At 33.4% G+C, this 24,793-nt stretch overlaps 2 protein-coding genes across 3 annotated transcripts; both read left to right on the top strand.

Moving 5' to 3' along the window:
* Positions 1-8,579: 8,579 nt before the first annotated feature.
* Positions 8,580-17,896, top strand: LOC128221781 (receptor-type tyrosine-protein phosphatase S-like). Its single transcript, XM_052930382.1, has 11 exons — positions 8,580-8,693; positions 8,797-8,899; positions 11,255-11,341; positions 11,671-11,834; positions 11,975-12,062; positions 12,203-12,267; positions 12,960-12,996; positions 13,189-13,292; positions 13,719-13,844; positions 16,613-16,761; positions 17,833-17,896. The coding sequence occupies exons 1-11, from the start codon at positions 8,580-8,582 to the stop codon at positions 17,894-17,896; spliced, it is 1,101 nt and encodes a 366-aa protein (XP_052786342.1).
* A 4-nt stretch (positions 17,897-17,900) lies between these two features.
* Positions 17,901-24,508, top strand: LOC128222590 (receptor-type tyrosine-protein phosphatase S-like). 2 transcript variants are annotated; one of them, XR_008259169.1, is made up of 9 exons: positions 17,901-17,967; positions 18,614-18,742; positions 19,196-19,298; positions 19,565-19,641; positions 20,194-20,334; positions 20,979-21,107; positions 21,692-21,838; positions 22,262-22,397; positions 23,211-24,508. XR_008259169.1 is itself a non-coding variant. In XM_052931678.1 (9 exons), exons 1-9 carry the CDS (start codon positions 17,932-17,934, stop codon positions 23,307-23,309), a joined length of 1,008 nt encoding a protein of 335 aa, XP_052787638.1. In that variant the 5' UTR covers positions 17,901-17,931; the 3' UTR covers positions 23,310-24,508. The 2 variants fall into 2 exon arrangements, 1 of the variants encoding a protein (XP_052787638.1); XM_052931678.1 differs by having other exon boundaries at positions 21,692-21,847; positions 22,260-22,397.
* The last annotated feature ends 285 nt before the right edge of the window (positions 24,509-24,793 follow it).

Raw genomic sequence — 24,793 nt, 5'->3', positions numbered from 1 at the left:
GTCCAATGTAATATCGCCATCAAAAAGCGTTGTTTCTGATCAGTGCCGCATGGCTAACGAAGTGTTGTTGTTGTAGGGTCAAACGTCATGTTTCTACCAAAGTTGAAGGGAAACGTCAGCGTTTAATGTCGGCTTGTAATATCAAGTCGCTGTCAGTAGCTTGCCATACATGTGGTTGGGACCTGTGCATGTTCTTTAAACAATGAGCCGTGAAAGATACACTGTATGAGTTTTTCAGAGTCCCAACACATTCATGCAATCTTTCGATGAATGGGCATATGAAGCCGCCAATGCTAAATTGCTGGACAGTGTCATTTCACCGTGCGTTGTTAGCTAGCCATGTAGTGACGGTGTTCCAATGGCTATACCAAGAATTTGTTTAAGGAGCCATTAATAGGTTAATGAACTACTATCATTCATTACTATCATTTATTGTTATATGAGTGTACTTGATTAAAGCCGTTACACAACCAGGTAGCGCTATAAGACGTATTTGACAGTTTGGTTGGTCAATGCCATTACACTACCAAAGAACGTTTTAGATGCAAATGCGAGGCTAACTGAAATATGCTACACTTCCACTAGGGCTCGACGTAAAATGCAAATGACTGTTTAACGTATTATTGCCATAAGGCTACAATAGACGCTCTTACAATGCCATTTTGTTCGTTCAAGCAACTACACTTTATATTGGACGCTTTTTGCAATGTAGAAGTTGCGATGATTTATTAATACCGAGACAAGATAATAATCAAAGAGGTTGGGTTGCATAAATAAAGTACATGTCATGGTTGAGTAAATTTAAAAGCGAACTAGACACATACTAACAATCTAAAGATTCATCCTCTCTCTAAAACATATCAACTATCTTATGTTTCATCCGCTCTCTAATACATATCAACTATCTTATGTTTCACCCGCTCTCTAATACATATCAACTATCTTATGTTTCATCCTCTCTCTAATACATATCAACTATCTTATGTTTCATCCTCTCTCTAATACATATCAACTATCTTATGTTTCACCCGCTCTCTAATACTATCAACTATCTTATGTTTCATCCTCTCTCTAATACATATCAACTATCTTATGTTTCATCCTCTCTCTAATACATATCAACAATCTTATGTTTCATCCTCTCTCTAATACATATCAACTATCTTATGTTTCATCCTCTCTCTAATACATATCAACTATCTTATGTTTCATCCTCTCTCTAATACATATCATCTATCTTATGTTTCACCCGCTCTCTAATACATATCAACTATCTTATGTTTCATCCTCTCTCTAATACATATCAACTATCTTATGTTTCATCCGCTCTCTAACGTACTTCAACTATCTAATGATTCATCCACTCTATAATACATATTAACTATCTTATGTTTCATCCTCTCTCTAATACATATCATCTATCTTATGTTTCACACGCTCTCTAATACATATCAACTATCTTATGTTTCATCCTCTCTCTAATACATATCAACTACCTTATGTTTCATCCGCTCTCTAACGTACTTCAACTATCTAATGATTCATCCACTCTATAATACATATCAACTATCTTATGTTTCATCCTCTCTCTAATACATATCAACTATCTTATGTTTCATCCTCTCTCTAATACATATCAACTATCTTATGTTTCATCCTCTCTCTAATACATATCAACTATCTTATGTTTCATCCTCTCTCTAATACATATCAACTATCTTATGTTTCATCCTCTCTCTAATACATATCATCTATCTTATGTTTCATCCGCTCTCTAATACATATCAACTATCTTATGTTTCATCCGCTCTCTAATACATATCAACTATCTTATGTTTCATCCTCTCTCTAATACATATCAACTATCTTATGTTTCATCCTCTCTCTAATACATATCAACTATCTTATGTTTCATCCTCTCTCTAATACATATCATCTATCTTATGTTTCATCCTCTGTCTAATACATATCATCTATCTTATGTTTCATCCGCTCTCTAAAACATATCATCTATCTTATGTTTCATCCGCTCTCTAATACATATCAACTATCTTATGTTTCATCCGCTCTCTAATACATATCAACTATCTTATGTTTCATCCGCTCTCTAATACATATCAACTATCTTATGTTTCATCCGCTCTCTAATACATATCATCTATCTTATGTTTCATCCTCTCTCTAATACATATCAACTACCTTATGTTTCATCCGCTCTCTAACGTACTTCAACTATCTAATGATTCATCCGCTCTCTAATACATATCAACTATCTTATGTTTCATCCTCTCTTTAATACATATCATCTATCTTATGTTTCATCCTCTCTCTAATACATATCAACTATCTTATGTTTCATCCTCTCTCTAATACATATCAACTATCTTATGTTTCATCCGCTCTCTAATACATATCAACTATCTTATGTTTCATCCTCTCTCTAATACATATCAACTATCTTATGTTTCATCCTCTCTCTAATACATATCAACTATCTTATGTTTCATCCGCTCTCTAATACATATCAACTACCTTATGTTCCATCCTCTCTCTAATACATATCAACTACCTTATGTTTCATCCGCTCTCTAACGTACTTCAACTATCTAATGATTCATCCACTCTATAATACATATTAACAGTTTTATGTTTCATCCTCTCTCTAATACATACTAACCATCTAATGATTCATCCTCTCTCTAATACATAATTACTATCTAATGTTTCATCCTCTCTCTAATACATAATTACTATCTAATGTTTCATCCTCTCTCTAATACATAATTACTATCTAATGTTTCATCCTCTCTCTAATACATAATTACTATCTAATGTTTCATCCTCTCTCTAATACATATCAACTACCTTATGTTTCATCCGCTCTCTAACATATTTCAACTATCTAATGATTCATCCTCTCTATAATACATACTAACAGTTTTATGTTTCATCCTCTCTCTAATACATACTAACCATCTAATGATTCATCCTCTCTCTAATACATAATTACTATCTAATGTTTCATCCTCTCTCTAATATATACTTACTATCTAATGATTCATCCTCCCTCTAATACATATTAACATCCTCTCTCTAATACATATTAGCATCCACTCTCTAAAACATATCAACTATCTAATGATTCATCCACTCTCTAATACGTTCTAACTTTACTATGTTTCACCAACTCTCTAAAACATTGTACACATCTTTCATTTTCACTCTAATACATATTTACTGCCTTGTGTTTCTTTGCTTTCTAATTATTTGCCCGGTAAATCGTTGTCCGGTCAACAATATTGAGAAAGACAAACCAGCAGTACATTTTAAAAAAAAACATCATCATCAACAACAACAACAACAACAGTTATTTACAAACAGTTTTACAAAAATAATTCTTAAAAAGTTATGTGAAAAATAAAATATCCGGAAAAAGGAATTAAGGCCCAAAGTTCGTATATTATCGTCAATGTTCATGTTTTGTCTTTATGTGTATGTAGTTAAATCCACATAAAAGAATTAACACAGTATATGATTACTAACTATTTCCGACAATACGTTAAAAAAAATTCCCACCAAAGGTTGAAATGTAATCATCACAGAATAATTTAGGTAGTTTCACAAAATGTCAATAAAACTTCTAAAAAAAGGTTTTTAAAGAACGTTAATATTACCCTAACCAAATCAGAACGTTTGCCCTTTTTAAACCAATGAAAATGTTCCCGAACATGCTTCAACACTAATCAAGAACTTTATCTCAAATTTATAAAATTTGATTTATTCTTAATCTTCTTTATTTTGAATAAATAGAAAATTCTAAAACATTCCAAACAAATCTTGACAAATGCATGCTTAAATTATCATAGGGGAAAACATCATTCATCTTTATTCATCTAGGTCACCTTGTAGTTGAAACTACATTATTAAGCAAATGACAATACAAAGAAATCGAACCCTTTGCAAAATAATCCCTAATCTAAAATACATGTAGTTAAAACTACATTATTATTGACAATACAAAGAAATTGAACCCTTTGCAAAGTATCCCCTTATCAAAAATACATTGTCAGATAGAATCATTATCCGATCATCAATATTGAACTATGTTTCATCAGTGTGTGAATACCACGTGATAAATTACGTCATATATGCCACACCGGAACGAAACATTTTGCATAAAATGAAGACTTAAATCAAAAATAACTTTTCTTTTACTACACCATTTTAAATTAAACAAAGGGCAGTCTATGTCGCTTAAACAGCACCGCCTTCGTTTTATTACCGAAGTTTGATTAGGTGATTAGTTTCCTCAAACACTTACATTTAACAAACCTGTTTCCACAATAATGTTTTGACAGTGCTCCGTCCGACGGCCGTATTGTGAAAAGGTTTTTCGAAGTGTTTGAAGAAACTATAAACTCTCAATCAAACTCTGGTAAAAGACCGAAGGCGGGGCTCCGTAAAAGGCGTAGACCGCTCTATGCTTCGTCTTAAATGGGGAAGAAAAAGTGAAGCTATCTGTATCTTCATTCGAAGCAAAAGATTGCTTTCCGACGTAGCATGTATGACGCAATTTATCACGAGGTATACACACACTGTTCATCATCGATCTAATTAATTGCCAGGTAAATCGCCATCCGGTCAGCAATATCAATCTCTGAAACATATGACATCAATAACGTAAACAGTATTAACACAGAGCGCCGCTTTATTAGAAACATGTGGAATATTGAATACAATGCTTTAAAAAGTCATTGAATATTAATGGTGGCATAATGGTGCAATGTGGGCGTTCTGAGGTGCTTTTTAGTACTGGAAAATGGACAGTTTAAGGATCCTGTAGTAGAGTAGGCATACTGCAACTTGGCTTATTTATTTTTGGATTTATTTGGTCAGAATCATGTGGATTCAGCCGCGTATAGGCAGCTACGCGCCTGTACAAAACACAATGGGTATACATATACCTTGTGGCATAACAGCTGGTCTTCCGGAACCAGGTAGCACTGAGTACAGAAAATACGGATATTGCGCAATATTTTCATATTGGCAGTTATATGTGTTGCTTATAGCCACTGTAAAAAATCTATCCCCAGGACAACCGCCGTGCATTTCGCAAGCTGCAAACCTCCGAGACACAAACGAGCTGAAAATGTAGAGTTAGAAATTCAGAAGACAACATTTACTGTCATGGGATAAAGGGACACTATTCAATGCCTACCGTACCATCAATGACATAATTATTATTCCACGTGTCAGGGACTGCAGTAGACACCCCACCCCGCTTTTACATCATCCCCCGTGATTAATTTTCAGACACGCTTGTTTTCGAGAATATTTGAAAGAACCGCATATTTTTCATTATTTGAACCACAATAGGCATGAATGGGCTTTACAGTTAAAGAATCTTATTATATGCTTTCAAGTGTTGTATAGAGGGTATTCAATGAGATTTAACTGTTTCAAATAACACGAAGGATCACGTAGGCGGGTATAATTATGGTGAACTGTCGATTTGTAAACATAAACAACTTAAGATAACTTACCAAAATACATTACATATTTAATTTCATATGAATTGATAAATGCTTAATCATTAATTAACAAAGAAAAATTGATATAGTAAAATGCACCATGTTGTTTAAACATTCGCAAACATACCACGAGACATGAGCAGTGAGATGAGAAAAGCATACAAGCATAAACAATACAATACAATACAATACAATAGTTGTTTATTTCGCATAAAAACTTACAAAGTTTATAGCGATAACAAACAGGATGGTAGTAAAAGTATAACATTATCAGAGGAAAACGAAGTATGGTATTAACATTTAGCATGTGTAAGATACAGTGCATTTTAAAAAGTAAAATAAACCATAAGTTTGTACAAATAACCAAGCCATGTTTTTCTTTTAATTGCAAAATATATGTATTTCGAAATACCTATTAGAGCCGACCTGGATATTAATGACATTAGTTTTTCAAATTTGTGTAAAGAAGGCCGTCTACAATAATAAGATTTAAACTATTTCAAATGTAAATCTCTATATGCTGGACATACTAATAAAAAGTGATACTCTGATTCTATAACTTGCATATTACAATACACTCACAATCTTTGTTTTTCAGGGGTATTATTGTATCTCCCTGTTTCAATGGCTAAATTATGAGCAGACACCCTGAATTTCGTTAAGGAGATTCTATATTTCAAAATATTAATGCTATCAAAGTATGGTTCTAATGTAAAGTCGTGTTTATACAGAAAAAACGACCTTAATTTTCTAGAATTGTTGATATCTGAGTACCAATGTTGGTAAAACATGTCTAATAATCTTTGTTTTATAACAAGAAATGGAATGTAATTATCAAATCCATTTATCCATATATATTCTAATCCATGTTCTTGTAACATTAATTTGCTGTGCCCAATGTGTGCTAATGTATGTAATATTTTGATTTGCATCATATCCAAGCATAATATTAACCTTTCTCAAAATGCTATTTTCGCTGCAGTTCAATCACTTAATCCAATATTTAATCATTCTTTTTCTTCTAAAAACAATCAGTGGTACTCTTCCTAATTCCCTATATAGTACGGAAAGATTAGTCGACTTTTTTATTCCAAGAATATGTCTAAAAAATTAAGTATGTATATGTTCAAGATCCTTGCACTCATATTTCCGAATATTTCATTACCAAAAATGTAGGATAGATGATACAAGTGTATTAAACAGTTTTAGTTTTTGAGGAAGGGGCAACTCAACCTTGTTAAAAATCGAAAACAATTTGATTAAAGCAAAAGAATCATGGCGCGCTACAGCTTTTTGGCTTCTAAACAATTGGCCATTTTTGAAAAGATATACAACCTACCCATTTATGGAGAAATAAAGCATTGTTGTCGTCTTTGTCAAGCCCGACCAAGAAGAGTCTAGAACCCGGTTGATATCAAACCAATTCATGACGTCACTTCCGGTTGCATTAAAGATGATGTAAGCAACTTCGTTTCCATTTTTGTAAAGAGAATATTTCACCTGCAATAGTACAGAATGGACACTCGTGAATTTGTTTTATCTTCTATTAAACAATTTCTAACAGATCATGGACATTATTTATATTAATGTGTTTATTACTTATGTTTCGCTTTCAAGCAATTTAGAGCAGATATTTGCATATAATTTATATGAGGAAAAAATCCGTCTAGCGGTTTCTGAGCATTTGTCTTTTTGTACATTAAACTAATTTCAATTTGAGTTAATTAAACAAGACTGTTGCAAATAATTATCATCACAATGACATGGTTCAAAAGAAATAAAATCTATTAACTTAAAGGCGCACAAAATAGATTGTTGCGAAATAAATGTTTTATATTTTTATTGCATTATCATGTCTTACTTAATTAATTTTTATGATAAAAACAAAGAAGTAAAATATGATTTGGAAATTATTTTTTTAGCCTTGTTTTTTTTTTTTTTAATCAATAGTTACATGGGCTCAATCCCCCAGTTTAGAAAGAGCTAAAAACATTTCTTAAAATATTACCCCTTTTACACCAAACATTGTGGCGGTGTTTTTATTTTAGCCACATTAGATTTTAGGTCTTAACTTTATGAAAGACCACAAACACAATTTTTCACTGTTTCTTTCTTTATTTATACAGTTTTAACAATTTTAATTCCAATAACAATTCACAGTAAATGTCCTAAATAGTGAATAGTAAGTAATGAATTTATTTCCAGATATTAACACTTTCAAACTATTATAATCCAACAATTTGTCATATATCAAATTTATAATTGATAGTCCAATGTTATAAACCTTTATAATTTTTTTTATTTAACTCCTTTTAAATCACTTGTAACTCTTTTTAATTTTAATTCCTTTTAATTCACGTTTTAACTATTTTTCATTCTAACCTTTTCAACTTTTCCCTAAACGCCCAACAAAGGCCTTTTATACTATTATTAACCGCCAAAACAAACATGAAGTGCACGAGTATTGTGAGTAGCACGAATTCCTGTGATATTCGTGCGACTCCGTCGGAGCAATAACACCATTGAATAACACCGGTAGAATCTTAGCGATTAGTTACAAGGTCAACGGTGCAAATGAAAGAATGTTATACTTAAACTATTAAACTGTAATATTGTAAAAAAACTTAAGGTAATACAAATTAAAGTCTAAACAATTGGTCAGTTACCTCCCTTTCAATAGAAACTATATAAAAACCAAGTCATTTGTAGATCTAGTGGTCTAGTGGTAGCACAATTGACTGTCAAACCAGGGGTCGCAGTTTCGATTCCCCGCCGCTCCAGTAAAATATCGTCTTCCGTCAGGGATGTTAAATGGGGGTCCCGTGTGACAGTGCACTAGTGCATGTTAAAAATTTATAGATACGGAAATCACCAAACAACTCTGTTTATATAATGCACCAGTCAATTGTAACCACGCCCCCTCCCAGGTCCGATGAAAACGGGGGAAATGGGCCGCGTTTTAACCTTTCAGGTGGCTCCGAAGTGTTGAGTGAATGGGGTGGTTTTGCTTTCGCTTCGAAAAAAGCGGGGGTTGGGCATTCCTTAGGTATGCGGGATGCGGGGGCATTTGGCGGGAGGTTTACCAGCAGTTTATCCCCGCAGGGCGGGATTTTACCCGGGATTGGCTGGACCCAAAGTTCCCGCTTTTCCCCGGACTTGGGGGTAGGAGTAGGGGGAGGGGCGTGGTTACAATTGCTTGGTGCATAAACATACCAGTGATACACTAAGTTCGCCCCAATTGTCTAATTGTGAAGAATTCCTGTAGTGCAGAGAGCAGGCTCGCTGTGTTTCGCCGAGAAAACAGCTTAAATCCTTCGTCGCCATATCTCCAGAGGTCCATGACTGGTCTATATTCCCTCCAATACCTGGTACACCAATGAATGCAACTGACCAGTCTGGAACGGTTAAGATTATTTTTTGAAAGAAAGACTACCCGACTAGTTGTATCAGTAATAGACTTCATAGTGTTCGCACATCTTCCGAATGCTTCCAGATTACTCCGGGTATACGTTCGGATAACTCCGGGCATACGTTCGGATAACTCCGGGCATAAGTTCGGATAACTCCGGGCATACGTTTCGGATAACGAAAACAACATTTGTTCAATACGATTTTATTGTTTTTCATTAAGAAGTTTTTTTTGTCAGGAATGAATGCATAAAAAATATGGTATAAAGATGATCTCCATCACACTTCATCTTCACTCCATCGAACTTTCGGTCATATTTTATGTTTCTATAGAGATAGCAGTATACTTCTTGGACATGGCGATCTGTGTGACAATATTTAATCTTTGCAGCAGGATTTGCAGACGATCAAATCATAATTATATGTGTGGACATAGTGTGCGGAGATCTGGAATGACCGTTGTCAAAGGAGTTATTTAACTATGCTAACAAGCGAACAACAGTGGGTGGGGAAAAAAGTGAATCGCAGTTTGGTTTGTTTCTAACCCTGCAAGTTATTTGGCTAGCGGCCAGTGCCATTGACATACTATTATATGTTGTGTGAGTTATATAGTTGACTGTTAATACATATATTTATAAAGTATTTAAATAGTCATGGTATGTGGATAATTCAACGTAAAGGCACACGAGATTGGCCAGGATTAACTTAGTCATTTGGGACCAAATACTGACAAAATAATAATGTTTGACATGCATATGTTGGTATAAAAATGAACACAACTACAGACAAACCCATTATGCAATACAAAACGAAATCATCAAAATCCGAATCTATAACCATTTTTTTCCCATGCTGAAATGCAAACTGACCCCTAAATTCTATGATGCCGTCCAGTTCTGTAAAATATACACAAACGGAATTGTGCATATGTTTTAATGAATGCATAAGACACAACAAGCTATCTTCATTCAATCCGCATATGTTTCTGTGTGAAACGATTGTTTTATTTTATTTTTAGCTTACATCTTTCCACGTGTGTCGTTTCCGAAAGCGTTGGGAAAAGGTAATGAACTTCTTATACAGTGTCATTCGGAACCCCTCGGCCATTTTTTCAAAAACAACCTCGGATGTATGCCGGTACATCAGTTAAAGTAGTTCGTAATTTTTTAATGATATTGTTAATTCAATTTAGTGTTTTAGAGTTGCATTTATTGATATAAGTTTAAATTGGTTACCAGTGGAGTGTATAATTGCAAACATAATTAAGATTCCGAAGTGTTAATACATAAAGTTTAACTGCTAAATAAAATTACTACGCGATATTCTTGTAGCGGACTTAAACGTACCTCTTTTTGAGTATGTAAACCGTCCAAATACATCCGAGGTTGTTTTTGAAAAAATGGCCGAGGAGTTCCGAATGATACAGTGTGTGTATACCACGTGATAAATTACGTCATCAGTGTGTTTATACCACGTGATAAATTACGTCATATATGCTTCGTCGGAAGGCAATATTTCTCTTAAAATAAAGACTTAAATCAAAGATAACTTTTCTTTTACTACGCCATTTCAAACAAAATAAAGGGCAGTCTACGCCTCTTAAGGGTCCCACCTTCGTTTTATTACAGGAGTTTGATAAGACGATTAGTTTCATCAAACACTTCGACACACCTGTTTCCCAAATAATGTTTTGACAGTGCTCCGTCAGTCGCCCGTATTGTGAAAATATTCGTCGAGGTGTTTGAAGAAACTACACTCTCAATCAAACTCTGGCAAAAGACCGGAGGCGGGACTCCATATCAGCGGCGTATACAGCTCTATGTTTCATTTAAAATGGTGAGGAAATAGTTATCTTTGTTTAAAGTCTTCATTCGAAGCAAAACACTGCCTTTCGACGTAGCATTTATGACGCAATTTATCACGTGGTATACACACACTGTTATACTTTACAAATAAATTCCTGTACTTCCAAAATAAGTAATGTATAAGATAATGTTAATGAAATGGCCTGTTTAGAATAATTTCAAACAGTGTAAATGATGGTTGGTTGCCCTGAAAATAAGATGCATACGAAACAGAAAAAAATCTATTTAAAAAAAAAGAAAGAAATAAAACAATGATTTATTAATTAATGAAAAGTAATTCAGGTATATATTTAAAATAATCGTTTCTTTGAACATAGAGTTATGGTAGTGAACGGATCATATTTCGCTTACTTATTTCTAGCGTTTAGAGATTTATTAAATATTGTCAAAATGGATGGCATACCTGAACATTGATTTAAATTAATCAGTAACACTCTGTTACCATCATAGAAAGCCCCAATATCCAGAGTCCACCACCGAACAACAGGTCCGGCAAGGAAACGACGCATATTTTTACAGAAGATAGTCTTGAAATTGGTAGGATTGTAATATGAATAGTTTAAAAGTTACACTATAGATGTACAATGTTTGGCTTTGGCAATGACCCTGTGCCATTAAACGGGGTTTATTTTAAAACTTTTGACTACCGAGCTTGTTTCTGTAGTTGTTTATATAAATATTGGGTTAAATCTAATTACGATACGCCAGACCCATATGGTTTTCTACAATAAAATTAACGATATTTAAGGCGAAATTTGTTTTTAAATACCAGTTGACGATAATATGTCGATGCTTACTTAGTTTACCGGTATCGCAAACGAGATATTTTTAAACGATAATTTTTACTCAATTTGACGACATTGCAGACGAGGATGATGCCTCTGCAAGGGAACTTGCAGTAAAATTTGAGGAAAATGGAGGTGTTTATTATAACAGCGCTGAAAAAATTAGCACATTGAAATTGCCTGTGACCGGTCTACTAAAATATGCACAAAACATTCGTTTAAAGAACCTTGAAGAAGAGTTTCAGGTACGTGAACAACCTGAATTTACAAAACAAATCTTATATCTTTTAATCGAGAGTTATGAGCAAATGTTTCCTGTAGATGTGTTTATTTTATTTTACTATCGTTCAATCTATTTAAGTTGTTAATGGTTTATCTCTTGCAGAAAATTCCATACGGTCTTGTGAAAGCCTATGGAGTTTCCCAAACGAAACTAAACATGCACAGTAATAGATACAAAGGAATCTACCCGTGTAAGGATACTTACAATTTCTTATAAAGTCAGATATGTTTTCATCGCGTAAAAGTGTTTTGGTTGCTAGTTTGCATTTTGTACACCATTTATACCGTTTGTATGTTTTTCATGATCTAAGGTTAACCTGTTTCATTTCAGATGATGATTCGCGAGTTATAGTACGAGGTGGAAAAACAGACTACATTAATGCAAGCTATATGGACGTATGTTGTTTCTTACCAAAGCAGTTTTTTTGTAATTAGTTTCTGGCCCTTATATAATTATGTTTGTTGTAACACAGGAGTCCGTTACTTAAAAGTATATTTTAAGCTATTCAAAAAATGCTTACTGTCGGAAGCGTAACAATATCGTACGTTTGTATTACATTGGAATGAATTATATCCCCACTGAACTCCTGTCTGGTGGACTACTCCAACAAGGTTACCCACACATTCATATTTAAAGATTTTTAATAAATATATATGTAATATGTCATTGTTTTGCTGATATGTTTTGTGCCGCTGATTTAGTGTATGTTGAGCCTTAACTTTAAGACGCATTACCGTTGGGTCATCGTTAAATAGTTGGCTACAAGGCTTGCCATTGTAGCCATTGTTATAGTATGAATAAACCAATTTGTATCTGCCAATACAAACATAAGAAATTGAACATTTCAAAACGTCTTTGTGGTAAGTGTAATGTAAAATGTGCGTTAACCTAATGATGAAGTTGATATTTGGCTTAAACATTTCAAACGAACGTAATATTGTACATGCTTTAGGATGGCTGATTCACATTTACCCATTTTTAAAGCAATTACTGTGGTACACAATTCACATTATAATTAGTATGGAGTGAATATAAACTTCTTTAATCATTTGATGTCATTTTTAAAAGCATAAATTACATTTTTCAGGGATTCAGAAGGCGCAATGCATATATTGCTACTTTGGGTAATATCACGTAGTTTTGTACTTAAATTTGTTGTGTAACAATATGTTATTAAAACTAATTACATGTATATCTAACACTTTACGACTAACTGCGAAGACAATAAATTCAACTCCTATTAAACCTATTTTTAACTATTATGAATAGCAAGTGCGAACGTACTTGCTTATTCTATTCAATAACGTAATTTTAAGGTCCAATGGCTAAGCAGCTTGGCAATTTTGGCCAATTCTGGCGAATGGTCTGGCAACAGGAAGTGGAGAAGATTGTCATGGTGACCAGTTTGGTAGAGGGTAAGGTAAGGTGATATTTTAATCTATGTGACCTTCTAGGGATATGTGTGATGTGGTTGGAACTTGGAAGAGGATGAGGTAAGAATAGAATAAAATTTAAATGATTTCTGAGTTTCTTATTGTTTTGTTATGAAATGACTGAATTCGAAATATATATAAACAATGTTGAAATAGATTAACAGCAGCAACAATTTTTACGCTTTGGTATTTCTTCATGATTACCATCAAACATACGCTACCACATGTTATATAGATATGAATTAAGTAAATATATTTTAGTACCTTGATGATTCTATGTCATTCTTGTGAGGAGAATAACTCCTTAAGAGTGCCGTCACCTTTTAGTTTATTAATCATTTTGGTCCTTAATTGTAGTCAACAATCATATTGATATAAGTATAATGAGTAAGTTAATATTTATTTAATTGCAGAACATAAAATGCGAGCAATATTGGCCCGACCGATATCAAAGTAAACTATACGGCGCTATAGAAGTTGTATGCAAGGTTGAAAAACTGTACGCAGATTTCATTTGGAGACAATTTACGCTTTCTAAGGTACATTGAAATTGGTTATTATTCCTCAGTCTTTTGACAGGGTAAAGGGTTGAATGTTTCAGTATTGCAGTGAAAGCACTTCACGATTATCCGTCCTCTGATCAAAAGTTTTTCTACACACATGAAGTGCAATTCGAACATATTCAATGTTCAATATCTGTACTTATTAAGTACAAAATTCCTCTGGTATATTACCCAACTACAACAATGAAAAATAACGCATCGAAAACAATGGAACGTTGTGTGAATGCGGCTGAACGCAATGACGTCAGTTGTTTCATCGACGTCACATGCATTTTATGAAGTAAACCTTCATTTGACCAATCACAAGGGTCGGTTTTGTACTATCAGAGATATTAAGCAGATGTTGTGATCACCATTATATGAATATATGTTCGTCCAAAAAGCAATAGGGGTGCAAATAATGAAGGTTTATATATTAAAACTAAAGAAATTATACATCATCTGGTATAAATAAATGTGTTTTCATAAATGGAAGAAAAAATATCAAATGATTTAGAATGACTTTCGATTTTACTCACTTATCTGATACAGATTTAACTTTGTGTACTTGTACCAGGTTGCAACGAACCAAGCGCTTTATCAAAAATAGGTAAATCATAAAACATAACTAATAAAACAACGTTACCTATTTTGTTAACCATTACATTTTTCAAATGTCATTGTTCAAAAAAGTAGTTAAACGTTAAGCGGTATTATTGGAATAAGAAGAACGTTTACAAATACATACTTTTTGATGGCATCTTTCCCTCGATGTAAAAGGTGTTTGTTCAAATATGATTAATTTTTCTTATAACTCTTATTGGAATAAAGCCAAAATTATTACGTGTATTTCCCTTTTTAAAATGAGTAGAAGGTCCCGAATCTTTTAATTAGATAGGAATACTTTTGAAAGTTAACGTAAGCGTATGTATGCTAATTAGCTGCCAAAGAAACTACCCGTGCATTTATTGACTTTAGAAAGGCGCTCGATTCTCTATGGACAGCGGGCCTCTGGGCAAAACTTGTTTAATATATTAATATTAATGGGAAATTGTTTAATTTCATAAAAATTATGTATAACAATTATATTAAATTATGTTTACTGTTGATAATAATAAAAGAGAATGTTTTCAATGTTGCAGCGGTGTCAGACAAGCCGAAGATTTATCACCTGTACTGTTTTCTTTGTTTTTAAATGATTTAGAGCATTACATGTTAAGTAAAAGCAACTTATGTATTGATATGTACTTGAAAATAGTTGTATTATTGTATGCAGATGATACAATACTGTTTGCTAAATCTGAAAATGAGCCAATTTTCTTTACTGAATAATTTTGCTGATAACTGCGATAAATGGAAGCTTTACATTAATGTTGAAAAGACAAAAGTTTTAGTATTTGGTAATAGACCAAGACGCAATAGAAACATCTTTGTTAATAACAAATTGAAGTTGTAGATTCTTTTAAATAGTTTGGTGTAACTTTTTTCAAAAAGAAGACTGTTAAACAACTTTAAAATAACATGTTGTTGAGCAGGCTAGAAAGCTTTAGTTTGTCTTTATGTGAAGATTAGATGTACCTATGTTTATTATTAGATTGCCAAGTTAAGTTATTTGCATAAGTGTTGCATCTGTTTTACTCTGTGCTTGTAAGGTATGGGGCTACGGCGATCTCTATTTGATAGAAAGGGTGCAAACTGATTTTATGAAGTATATCCTGAATGTTAAAAAAGCACCTCTCATATGATGTTGTTTGGTGATCTTGGCCGTTACTTTTTAAGAATTATGATTAAAAAACGCATAGTATGATTTTGGTATAAACTGACCCATAACCAATAAAATATGTCATCTATTTTGTAAAAGATTCTATTGAAAGATTTTACTGCTCGTGAACATCATTATGGATGGTTAAGTAATGTCATAGCTATTCTTGATGAATGTGGTTTGAGCTTTATATGGCAGAACCAATATTATGCTGCTTCAAAGCAATCTTTGTTGAATTTAGTCGAAACCTGTTTAAAAGACCAGTTCCAACAGCCCTGGAATAGTGATGTTTTTAAATCTTCCAAATATTCCAATTACAGAATTTATCAAACTGAATTGGAACTTAAAATTAATAATAAAAAATGTTATCTCAATGTAAATGAAAACCTTGTCCAGTCTCTAATAAATGTAAGACTTTGTTATAATCATTTACCAATTGAAAAGGAAGATCACTACGTATAGATAGAAACGATAGCAAATGTCAATTGTGTACTCTAAATGAAATTGGTGATGAATTCCACTATCTTCTATTCGCCATATATTGTTAATGATAGGATAAATACCTACCGTATATTGACATGCACAATACTATTATATTAACTTTCAAAAATGTTATGTGTGAAAATGATCCTTGAATTGAAGCTAAATAACCTGAGCAAATTCTATGACAAGCTTTTAAAACCCAACCTGGCAACCTTTTATTTTTCACTATTTATAACACTCACTGTCCTTATAAATAGTTATTTCTGTTTATGTTGATGTTTTAATAAAGACCAACTTATATTTTTTAAAACAATAAAATTGGTTCGAATCCTTATAGTGTTTTTATTAGATCGTTAATTTATTAACAGATGTATGAACTTGTATTATTTCAATAACACTCAAGTGTTATTCATCTTACACATGGAATGCATTGTAAATATATAAATTACTAACAAAAATAAAACGGTTTTCTATATCAGTCGCTTTGAACTGTATTCTTCTTCTCCAAACATGGTATCAGAACTCTGAAGAAAGAAGTCTACATCATCTACAGTTCACGAACTGGCCAGACAAGGACATCCCTGATGACGTCACATCAATTATAGACATTAGACAGAGGGTGAACGCCTTGCCGAGTTCCCTCGAAGGACCAGTAGTTGTGCATTGCAGGTTTGATGTCAAAATTGATTAAAAAATACTGACTTTTAGCGGGGGGGGGGGGTCAAAAAGTGTAGCAAATGCAATACAAAAATGTAAGATGGAAATTAGTTTAAATCAATTCAGAAAAAGTGACGTCTGAAGACAGAATTTGTTAATGAATGAGAGCCAGCAATATTGCATTCAATAAAATGGATAGGGGCTATGCCTTCTGAAAGACGAATTATCGCCAAGAATAGGTCAAAGGTCACCACATACTGCATTTCAATCACAAATGCTTCATCTGATTATCAAAAAATATTCATGCACAAACACCTTAAGATTTTTAAAACAAAGCAAAAACATTTCAAATTATAATCTTATTCTGTGAAAAAAAGTAAAAAGGCAATATGAAAAAAATGGTTATAAATATATTTGTCAACATAGAAGAGCTCTATTTAGATACAATGTTTACAATTAAGCCAAACCATGGTCGGCATAAAGGGACCAATTTGTAAGCCTTTCCAGCGCAAACAAGTCCCTGTTAAAGGAACAAATGAGTCCCCATGATGACAGGTGTCCATGGGAGCGGAAATCCGCATGGATAGATAATGACAAAAAGTGTCCGGTTAGCGAAGTGGTTAGCGCACTCGCTTCTAACCAAGGCGACCAGGGTTCGATTCCCGACCTGTGCGCATGTGAGTTTGGTTAGTGGTCACCAAGCCGGACAAGTGGATTTTCTCCGGTTTCTCCCGCACCAGAAGACTACACTCTCGCGCAACATTGTGCCAACGAGAGTGACATAGTAAAAGTTATCATGATTTTCTTCACAATCGTTGTAAAATATAAAGTGTTGAAATGTAGTATGTATATATACTAGTATAGATATATGAATAGTCAGATAGTCGTTTCATATGTATTTATGTAACTACTAGTATACGTTAAGCACATACAAGAATACTATAAAGAATCAGAATAATCTTCTTGGCAATAGCGGTACTTGTTTATATACAGAGTTGATTGAGAAGTAACAAAATACTTGTTCTTAGTCTACCTTATGGGTGGACGTATAAGAAGTAGCTATTGAGCTTTCTGTACCTTCAGTGCTGGTGTTGGCCGAACGGGTACATACATAGCTCTAGACATTCTGACAAAAGAGGGTGAGTAGAAGGAACAATAGATATCCCTGGGTGTGTCCTTAACATGAGACAGAACAGGCCAAACATGATTCAGACTTTGGTGAGATGTTTACTTATATATATATTGTATAAAATTAGTTTTACCCGCACGTTAATATTAAACTATTTCTTTAGCACAGCTACGTATACGCTAATATTAATCATGTTAATCTAGTCCATGGGAAGAGAAAAGCATATTAAGGTTTGTATGGAAACCACGTGATAGAATACGTCACAAATACTACGTCGGAAGGCAACAATTTGCTTCGAATGATGACTTAAATTAAAGATTATAACTGTTCTTGTTCGTCACCATTTAAAATGACAATAAGGACAGTCTATGCTGCTTAAAGAAACCCGCCTTCGTTATAAAAGGAGTTTGATTAGGTGCTTAGTTCCCTTAAACACTTCGAAACACCTCTTTTCAAAAAAAGGTTTTGACAGTGCTCCATCAGGTGGCGGTTTTGTGAAACGGTTTGCCGAAGCGTTTTAAGAAACTAAACTCCCAATCATACTCTGGTAAAACGATAGAAGGACTGAAAATATATATGTCAGCGGCATTGATTGCGGTCAGATGTGGGCATTTTTACCACTATACTTCTCTAAACTTTATGTCAGCGTCACACTAATATTTGTTGCAACTTCTGTTGATTATAGTTCATTTAGTACCGCACAATCAAATACTTATTTTGTAATTGCTATTTTAGAGTCAATACAAGTATCTTCACCAAGCTTTGGTTTATTCATTGACTCTTGAGTGTTCGATGGTAAAACGAGAACACTTCCATGAATATATGGAGAAATCCGGAAAAGAGGAGATAAAGAAGCAGCTTGAGGTAGGACTGTTACACCAAGTATCAACTGGTATGCTGTAATGAATCAATATTTGACCTAAAAAGTAAATATCATGCTCCTAGTATGTATATTTTTCTTTAATTTTACTCAAACATAACGTTGCTTACGAAATAAACACTTCAGGGATTACAGACTTGTTTTTACATACCATTTTTTTTACCATACGACTGTAGGATGATATTTTTTCGAATCACTGCAATCATCGCACCAGCATAAGCAGCGTGAATGACTTACCGAAGCGAGACATAGCATAAGCCTCGAGGCGTTCTTCTTAATTCTGTCTACACTATTGTTATGTGCACAATTTACATGTTCTCTTTCAATGCATAACATATTTGGTCTCAGTTAATTTTGAGTATGGTCAAATTTGTTAAAATGAACTCATTGTAAATGTTATATCGAAATAATTATTGTTTAAACCAAATAAACATTAGAAAATGGAATTGGTCCGGGAGCAGAAGTCCGATAAGGAAGTACAGGCTATGAAAAGGAATCGGCTTCTCACAAAAAAGAACAGGAAACACGCTGATATACCAGGTACCATGGCCTTTTTTTACATAAGGGCATCTTTGCTAATTACCTTAGATATGCACTGTTATCATCTAAAAAAAATAATACAAGTATTTAGAATAGTTAAACGTATGTTAAAATAGAAAACTTGCTAGTTGTTGTGTACATTCAGATAATTATTTTGAAACTTTAATGATAACAATTAACATGTTCTGCTGTGTACAGTAGAAACCTAACTAAGTAAGTTGATTGTGTATGTTAACATCTATATTCTTGGTTCTGTGAATTGTTAGGTGACTCCAGCAGACCACGTCTCTATCTGTGTTTACAACCCGGCGAGCCTGATTACATCAATGCGATATACATCGACGTAAGTGTGTGCTTTGTATGACATGATAAATATAGATTAAATATATTCCTCGATGACAGTTGTCCAGTCCATTTAAATTCAAAATAGTATTACAATTTATCCTTTAATGTTTGCCCTACATTGTTAGCCAATCAGGGGCGCTAGATTTCTAAAATGTTTCGTTTCTTATTTGTGCAAAATCGTTACTTATTTCTGAAGACGACTCTTCGGGATAAAGTAAATTGTTATAACTGCGCATGCGCATATAGCCCCGCCAACTGTTCGCATAGGCAGAATTTCAGTGCCAACGATGATTAAAATGACGTCACAATATCTTGAATTGATTGGCAGGTCTTTTCGACAGGCGCTCTGCTTAATTTTAAAGCTGGTGCAATGTGGGAGGTTACCGCTTCCTTGGGTTACTTATTCACGAATAAATTACTTAATAAACACTAACCTTTACATAGAACAAGACAAGATATACCTCTATAGGAATTGAGACAAAGGCCCAACCAAACAATAAACGAGATACACAAAACGCTACACTGCATTTGTGACACATCTCTATTTCAGAGTTTTAAAATAAAACACCGCTTCTTAGTTGCACAAACACCTCTGCCGGACACAGCTGGCGATTTCATTTCACTTGCTGTTCAAGAAAACTGTTCCTGTATCGTTAGTATGGAGGCACATTTGGAAAAACACGTTGGGAAGGTTTGTTATTTCACGCTTACCTTAAAGTGACACTCATATTCAAAATCAATACATACACATGTATAACAATCATAAAATTTTGAGTGATAAACCATTACCTAGCTTCTTACTAAATAATGCGATTATGTCAATTGTTAACTACTGATAACAAGATTGTAACCGTGTATTTAATTGCTGAACGATTGGAGAATGCTTAAATATGGACTGTGATCTACTATCGTCTCATAATGTAGAAATACCGTGTTTTCTGCACCTTTCTTTTAAATTAAACTCGGTATCCTTCATAAGAACCATTCTTTTTGACGTTTATTAATCCTTTTTGGTATATTTAAACAATTGTATTTATTATGGTAACTCTTATTTCGGAGTAAGAGTGCATTTTTAAAGTGGTGTTAACATTGCGTTTCTTTTCCATTTAATTTTGTTTTCATATCACAAATGACATAGCCATAATGACATAACATGTTAATATATTTTAAATATCAGTACTGTAACAAATAATAATGTGACGTCATTAATCAGTAGAGTAGCTCTAGAAATCATAAAAGGAACGGGTTTATTAATTCTAGATAAACAATAAGTTCTATATTTCATTTAGATGTAAAAATATAGTTTCCTGCTTCTCATGATATTGTTCTATACAGGGCATTGGCTTATATTTTCCTGGTGCAAATCAAACAATGAAGGCTGGTATGGTTTCCGTACGATCCACCACAGATCAAAGTTCAAGACACTTTGTAAAAAAAATGCTGCATTTCGAACACGCAGAAAAGGTCAGACTTAAAGCTGCACTCTCACAGATGGATCGTTTTGACAACTTTTTTATTTTTTGTTTTTGAATGAGCAAAGTTGTGCGTACACGTCTGGAAATTGTCATGTAAGTCTGCTGATAAAAGATCAGATCGCAATTTATCATTTTTAAGTTCGAAACATTGATATTTTATGGCTAATAACGCTACTAACGCTTTAGGAAAATTGAACTTTACGGCAGTTTTTCCGACATTTGAGATTTGTTCCATTTTGAATTATCCGTTATAACTAAATTGAAGGCATTGATGCCCAAATAAGCCGATTTTGAGATAACTTGTTTTTAAAAGGGTCAAAACTGACAATCTGTGAGAGTGCAGCTTCAAGCCTTGTGATTGTGCGCAAATTAGCAAAATGTCATTTTATCTTTTGTTTGTAAATTTGTTTGTAGTTTTATTAGTGTCCTTACGTTTTATTCGAAAACAAACATGTGTGATCAATTTTATAAAATTAATCGAAGCAACAACAACAACAATAACAACCTTTAATTCATTGTCGATTTTACATCGCTAGCATTGCATGTAAACATTATGTTTTTGTTGGTTTATAGACCAAGACAGATGTGACCATTCCACACTATGAATACCTAGACTGGGATACAGAACACAATGTTCCTAAGAAGCCCGAACACTTCGTTGCCTTTATCAAAGAGATTGAAGACGTATCCAAGACATCTCATCTTAAGGGACCGATACTGGTGCATTGTCTGCACGTACAAACTTTGTTTTAGATTCCGTTCGCCTTTAAATTATGAGTTAATGTAGTTATTAAAAACTACTTAATTTTAAATCCTAAAATCATTCATACAAAAGACGAAATCTGTAAATAAAAAATTCAAAAATATTTGAAAAACAAGTACATTCGAAACTCTTTATGTCGAACTCTGTTGTCTCTATTTTCCGGTTATATCGAACTTTTCGAATATTTTGGTTTCAGTTAGACATGTTCTGTGATTCGGTTATATCAAATGTTCGTTATCTCGAAGTAATTCCCGAGCCACAAACGACTTCGACATAGCGAGTTTTGACTGTATACTATTGGAAAAAATAAAACGTTTCGTTTATTTTATTTCTACGATAATAGACACCATCTCTTACACGGCATATTTCCTTTGTGACAGGAACGGTGCTGGAAAGAGCGGCATATTTTGTGTTGTCTCGACATTACTTGAAACACTGAGTGAAGATAACAAAGTCAGTGTGGTCAATGTCGTGATGAAAGTCAGAGCTAGAAGACAGCTCGCTATTCCAAATAAGGTGAATATAAAACTAATTTTCAAAACAACTAGTTCGTACTGCATGTGTAAGAATATCTGCTTGGTAATAGAGTTGTAAAATAAGGATACAATGGAAACCTCAGGCAAATAAGGTTTATTGTTTGGTTGGGCCTTTGTTTCAAAACAACCTTGTTCGTACTGCATGTGTAGTTACATCTGGTTGGTAATAGAGATCACAATGACACAATGGAAACCGCAGACATTGACCAAGTTTCAAAACAATTAACAATGCATCTTTAAGGAGGCACAAGGTTCAAGATTTAACATACTTGTACACTGAATCGACACCTTAGTGCAATAACTCAATAACTGCATACAGAAATAGAAGCAGATATTGCGTTCTTGCACTAAGGTGACGGTTCGATGAAAGACACAATTTAAAACTGTTTGTTTAAAAAGAATGTCCATGAATCAAATATACATCTACTGAGCCAGGATACAAAATGTTTTATCGTTGTATTTTTTTCTCAATCCAATCAGGTATCTGTGTGTTATACTATTTAATAGTTGTACTAAAAGTTTTCAGATTTAGCATCTTTGTTAGTATGTATGCCAAAGTGACTAGCAAAATGTAATTGGGTTAGAAAATATAACATCGTTTTCGCAACTCATGACGTCATGTTATTTATTTATGACGTTGTTAATGTAAATGTACTCAGTTGCTCTCAACTGATGAGGACTTTTTAAAGTCGAATCGCGTTTTGAAATAGGAATCATGCTTTCTGTGTGCATATTTTAAAAATCAGTTATCATAACATAATGATAATTAGTTTCCCATTGTTTAATCTTACAGGAGCAATTTTACTTTTGCCACGAGTGTGTTCTCCATTCCGGGAACGCAGCAGATAACGCTGAGTATTACAACATAAGTGGGGATATCCAGAGGGAATGAACAGTGCTGACCAATTCTGAACAATGACATACGTCCTCCTACCATTGACACGAACACATGATTATATAAGTTTGGTAGTTATTTGATGACATGCTTAGCTATGTTTTACATGATTCACGGAACACTAGACTTTCATTTGTCAATATAAACATTGTATTGTAAATATATTGTAACTATTTTCATAAAAGACTTCACGTTTTGGTGCTTTTCCATTTAATTATGTACAAATATAAATCAATTGGATTTGCTTTCATAACATATTCACAAAGTCGCGAGTTTACCATTGGCCGACACACATAGGTTTTGTAGTTTTATAATGACATGCTAAGCTATGCTTTTCATGATTTACAGAACATTAGAATTTCATATGTCAATATAAACATTGCATTGTAAATATCATTGTAACTATTTTCATAAAATCGTTCACTTTTTGGGGTGCTTTTCCATTTTTGTACAAACATCAATCAATTTTATTTCATTTTATAACACATTCACAAAGTCGAGATAGTTTACCGTTGCCCGACACTCATTTAATGAAACTAACGCCTGGGTGGTTTAACTTTCGCGACAAAACCCTAGTGACTACACAAAGGGCGGAGCTATTGTGTCAACTTAGCAAACATCAACTAACTTAGAGTTCAATTTGGCGATCTACAGGAAATGGTGCGAGGTTGGTCCATGTTCTGTCGGTCGTCAAAATGAACTCGAACGTATAGCTAATGCTCATATTATTTTACCATGTTGTAGAGTGTTGAATTGTTTTGATTTGGCACCCAATGATAACTGAACGAAAAATAAGAATGCTTAAGTATTGGATAAGAATATTAAAATCTAGTAATACATCATTAATCAAAAATACATTTGAAATGTTAAAAAGTGACGTTGACAACAATAATACGTACAGTGGCATGAATTGGGCATATCAAATAAAGAAAATATTATATGAAATTGGAATGTCAGAAATTTGGTTAAATCAAGATATACAACCGATTTCGATCGAAATAATACGACAAAGTTTCCTCACATGAACTATTAATCGAAACAGAAAGACATGAAAACATCCCAAGAACAGATAGAATATGTACCTTTTGTAATATGAATGCCATCGAAAATAAATATCATTTTCTTTAAGTATGTCCAAAATATCATAACCTACGAAAACAATTTTTAACCATACTTTTGCCATTGGCCAATAAACAAAAAATTATTATCCTTTTGTCCCAGACAGCAGAAAAACAATGCACAATGCTAGTAAATATTCATATCATGCATCTTTGTGGGGATCGATAATCTAATTATGTTGAGAATTTGATAATATGATATATAGTATACTTCTCTATTGACTATGTCTTTGCTCTTCACGATGATTTGTTTTAAATGATTTATTTCATATGTTTTGCATTTTGGCTATGGCTGATATGTCTTTTAATGCTGAATAAATGTTATGTTATGTTATGTAATTTAAATGATTCTCATATCTCAAA

This window comes from Mya arenaria, chromosome 16 (genome assembly GCF_026914265.1).
Source record: "Mya arenaria isolate MELC-2E11 chromosome 16, ASM2691426v1".
Taxonomy (NCBI): Eukaryota; Metazoa; Mollusca; class Bivalvia; order Myida; family Myidae; genus Mya; species Mya arenaria.
The sequence above is the reverse complement of the archived record's forward strand: the minus strand, read 5'-3'. Positions and strand labels throughout refer to the sequence as shown.

What these genes read in the sequence shown, in the direction of transcription:
- LOC128221781 (XM_052930382.1), top strand. Translation starts at nt 8,580, where the DNA reads ATGCGGGATGCGGGGGCATTTGGCGGGAGGTTTACCAGCAGTTTATCC. An exon ending in ACCTTGAAGAAGAGTTTCAG is followed by an intron (nt 11,835 to 11,974) that starts GTACGTGAACAA and finishes TATCTCTTGCAG; the next exon opens with AAAATTCCATACGGTCTTGT. An exon ending in TGCATATATTGCTACTTTGG is followed by an intron (nt 12,997 to 13,188) that starts GTAATATCACGT and finishes CGTAATTTTAAG; the next exon opens with GTCCAATGGCTAAGCAGCTT.
- LOC128222590 (XM_052931678.1), top strand. Translation starts at nt 17,932, where the DNA reads ATGAGACAGAACAGGCCAAACATGATTCAGACTTTG. An exon ending in AGATAAAGAAGCAGCTTGAG is followed by an intron (nt 18,743 to 19,195) that starts GTAGGACTGTTA and finishes AATAAACATTAG; the next exon opens with AAAATGGAATTGGTCCGGGA. An exon ending in ATTTCGAACACGCAGAAAAG is followed by an intron (nt 21,108 to 21,691) that starts GTCAGACTTAAA and finishes GTTGGTTTATAG; the next exon opens with ACCAAGACAGATGTGACCAT.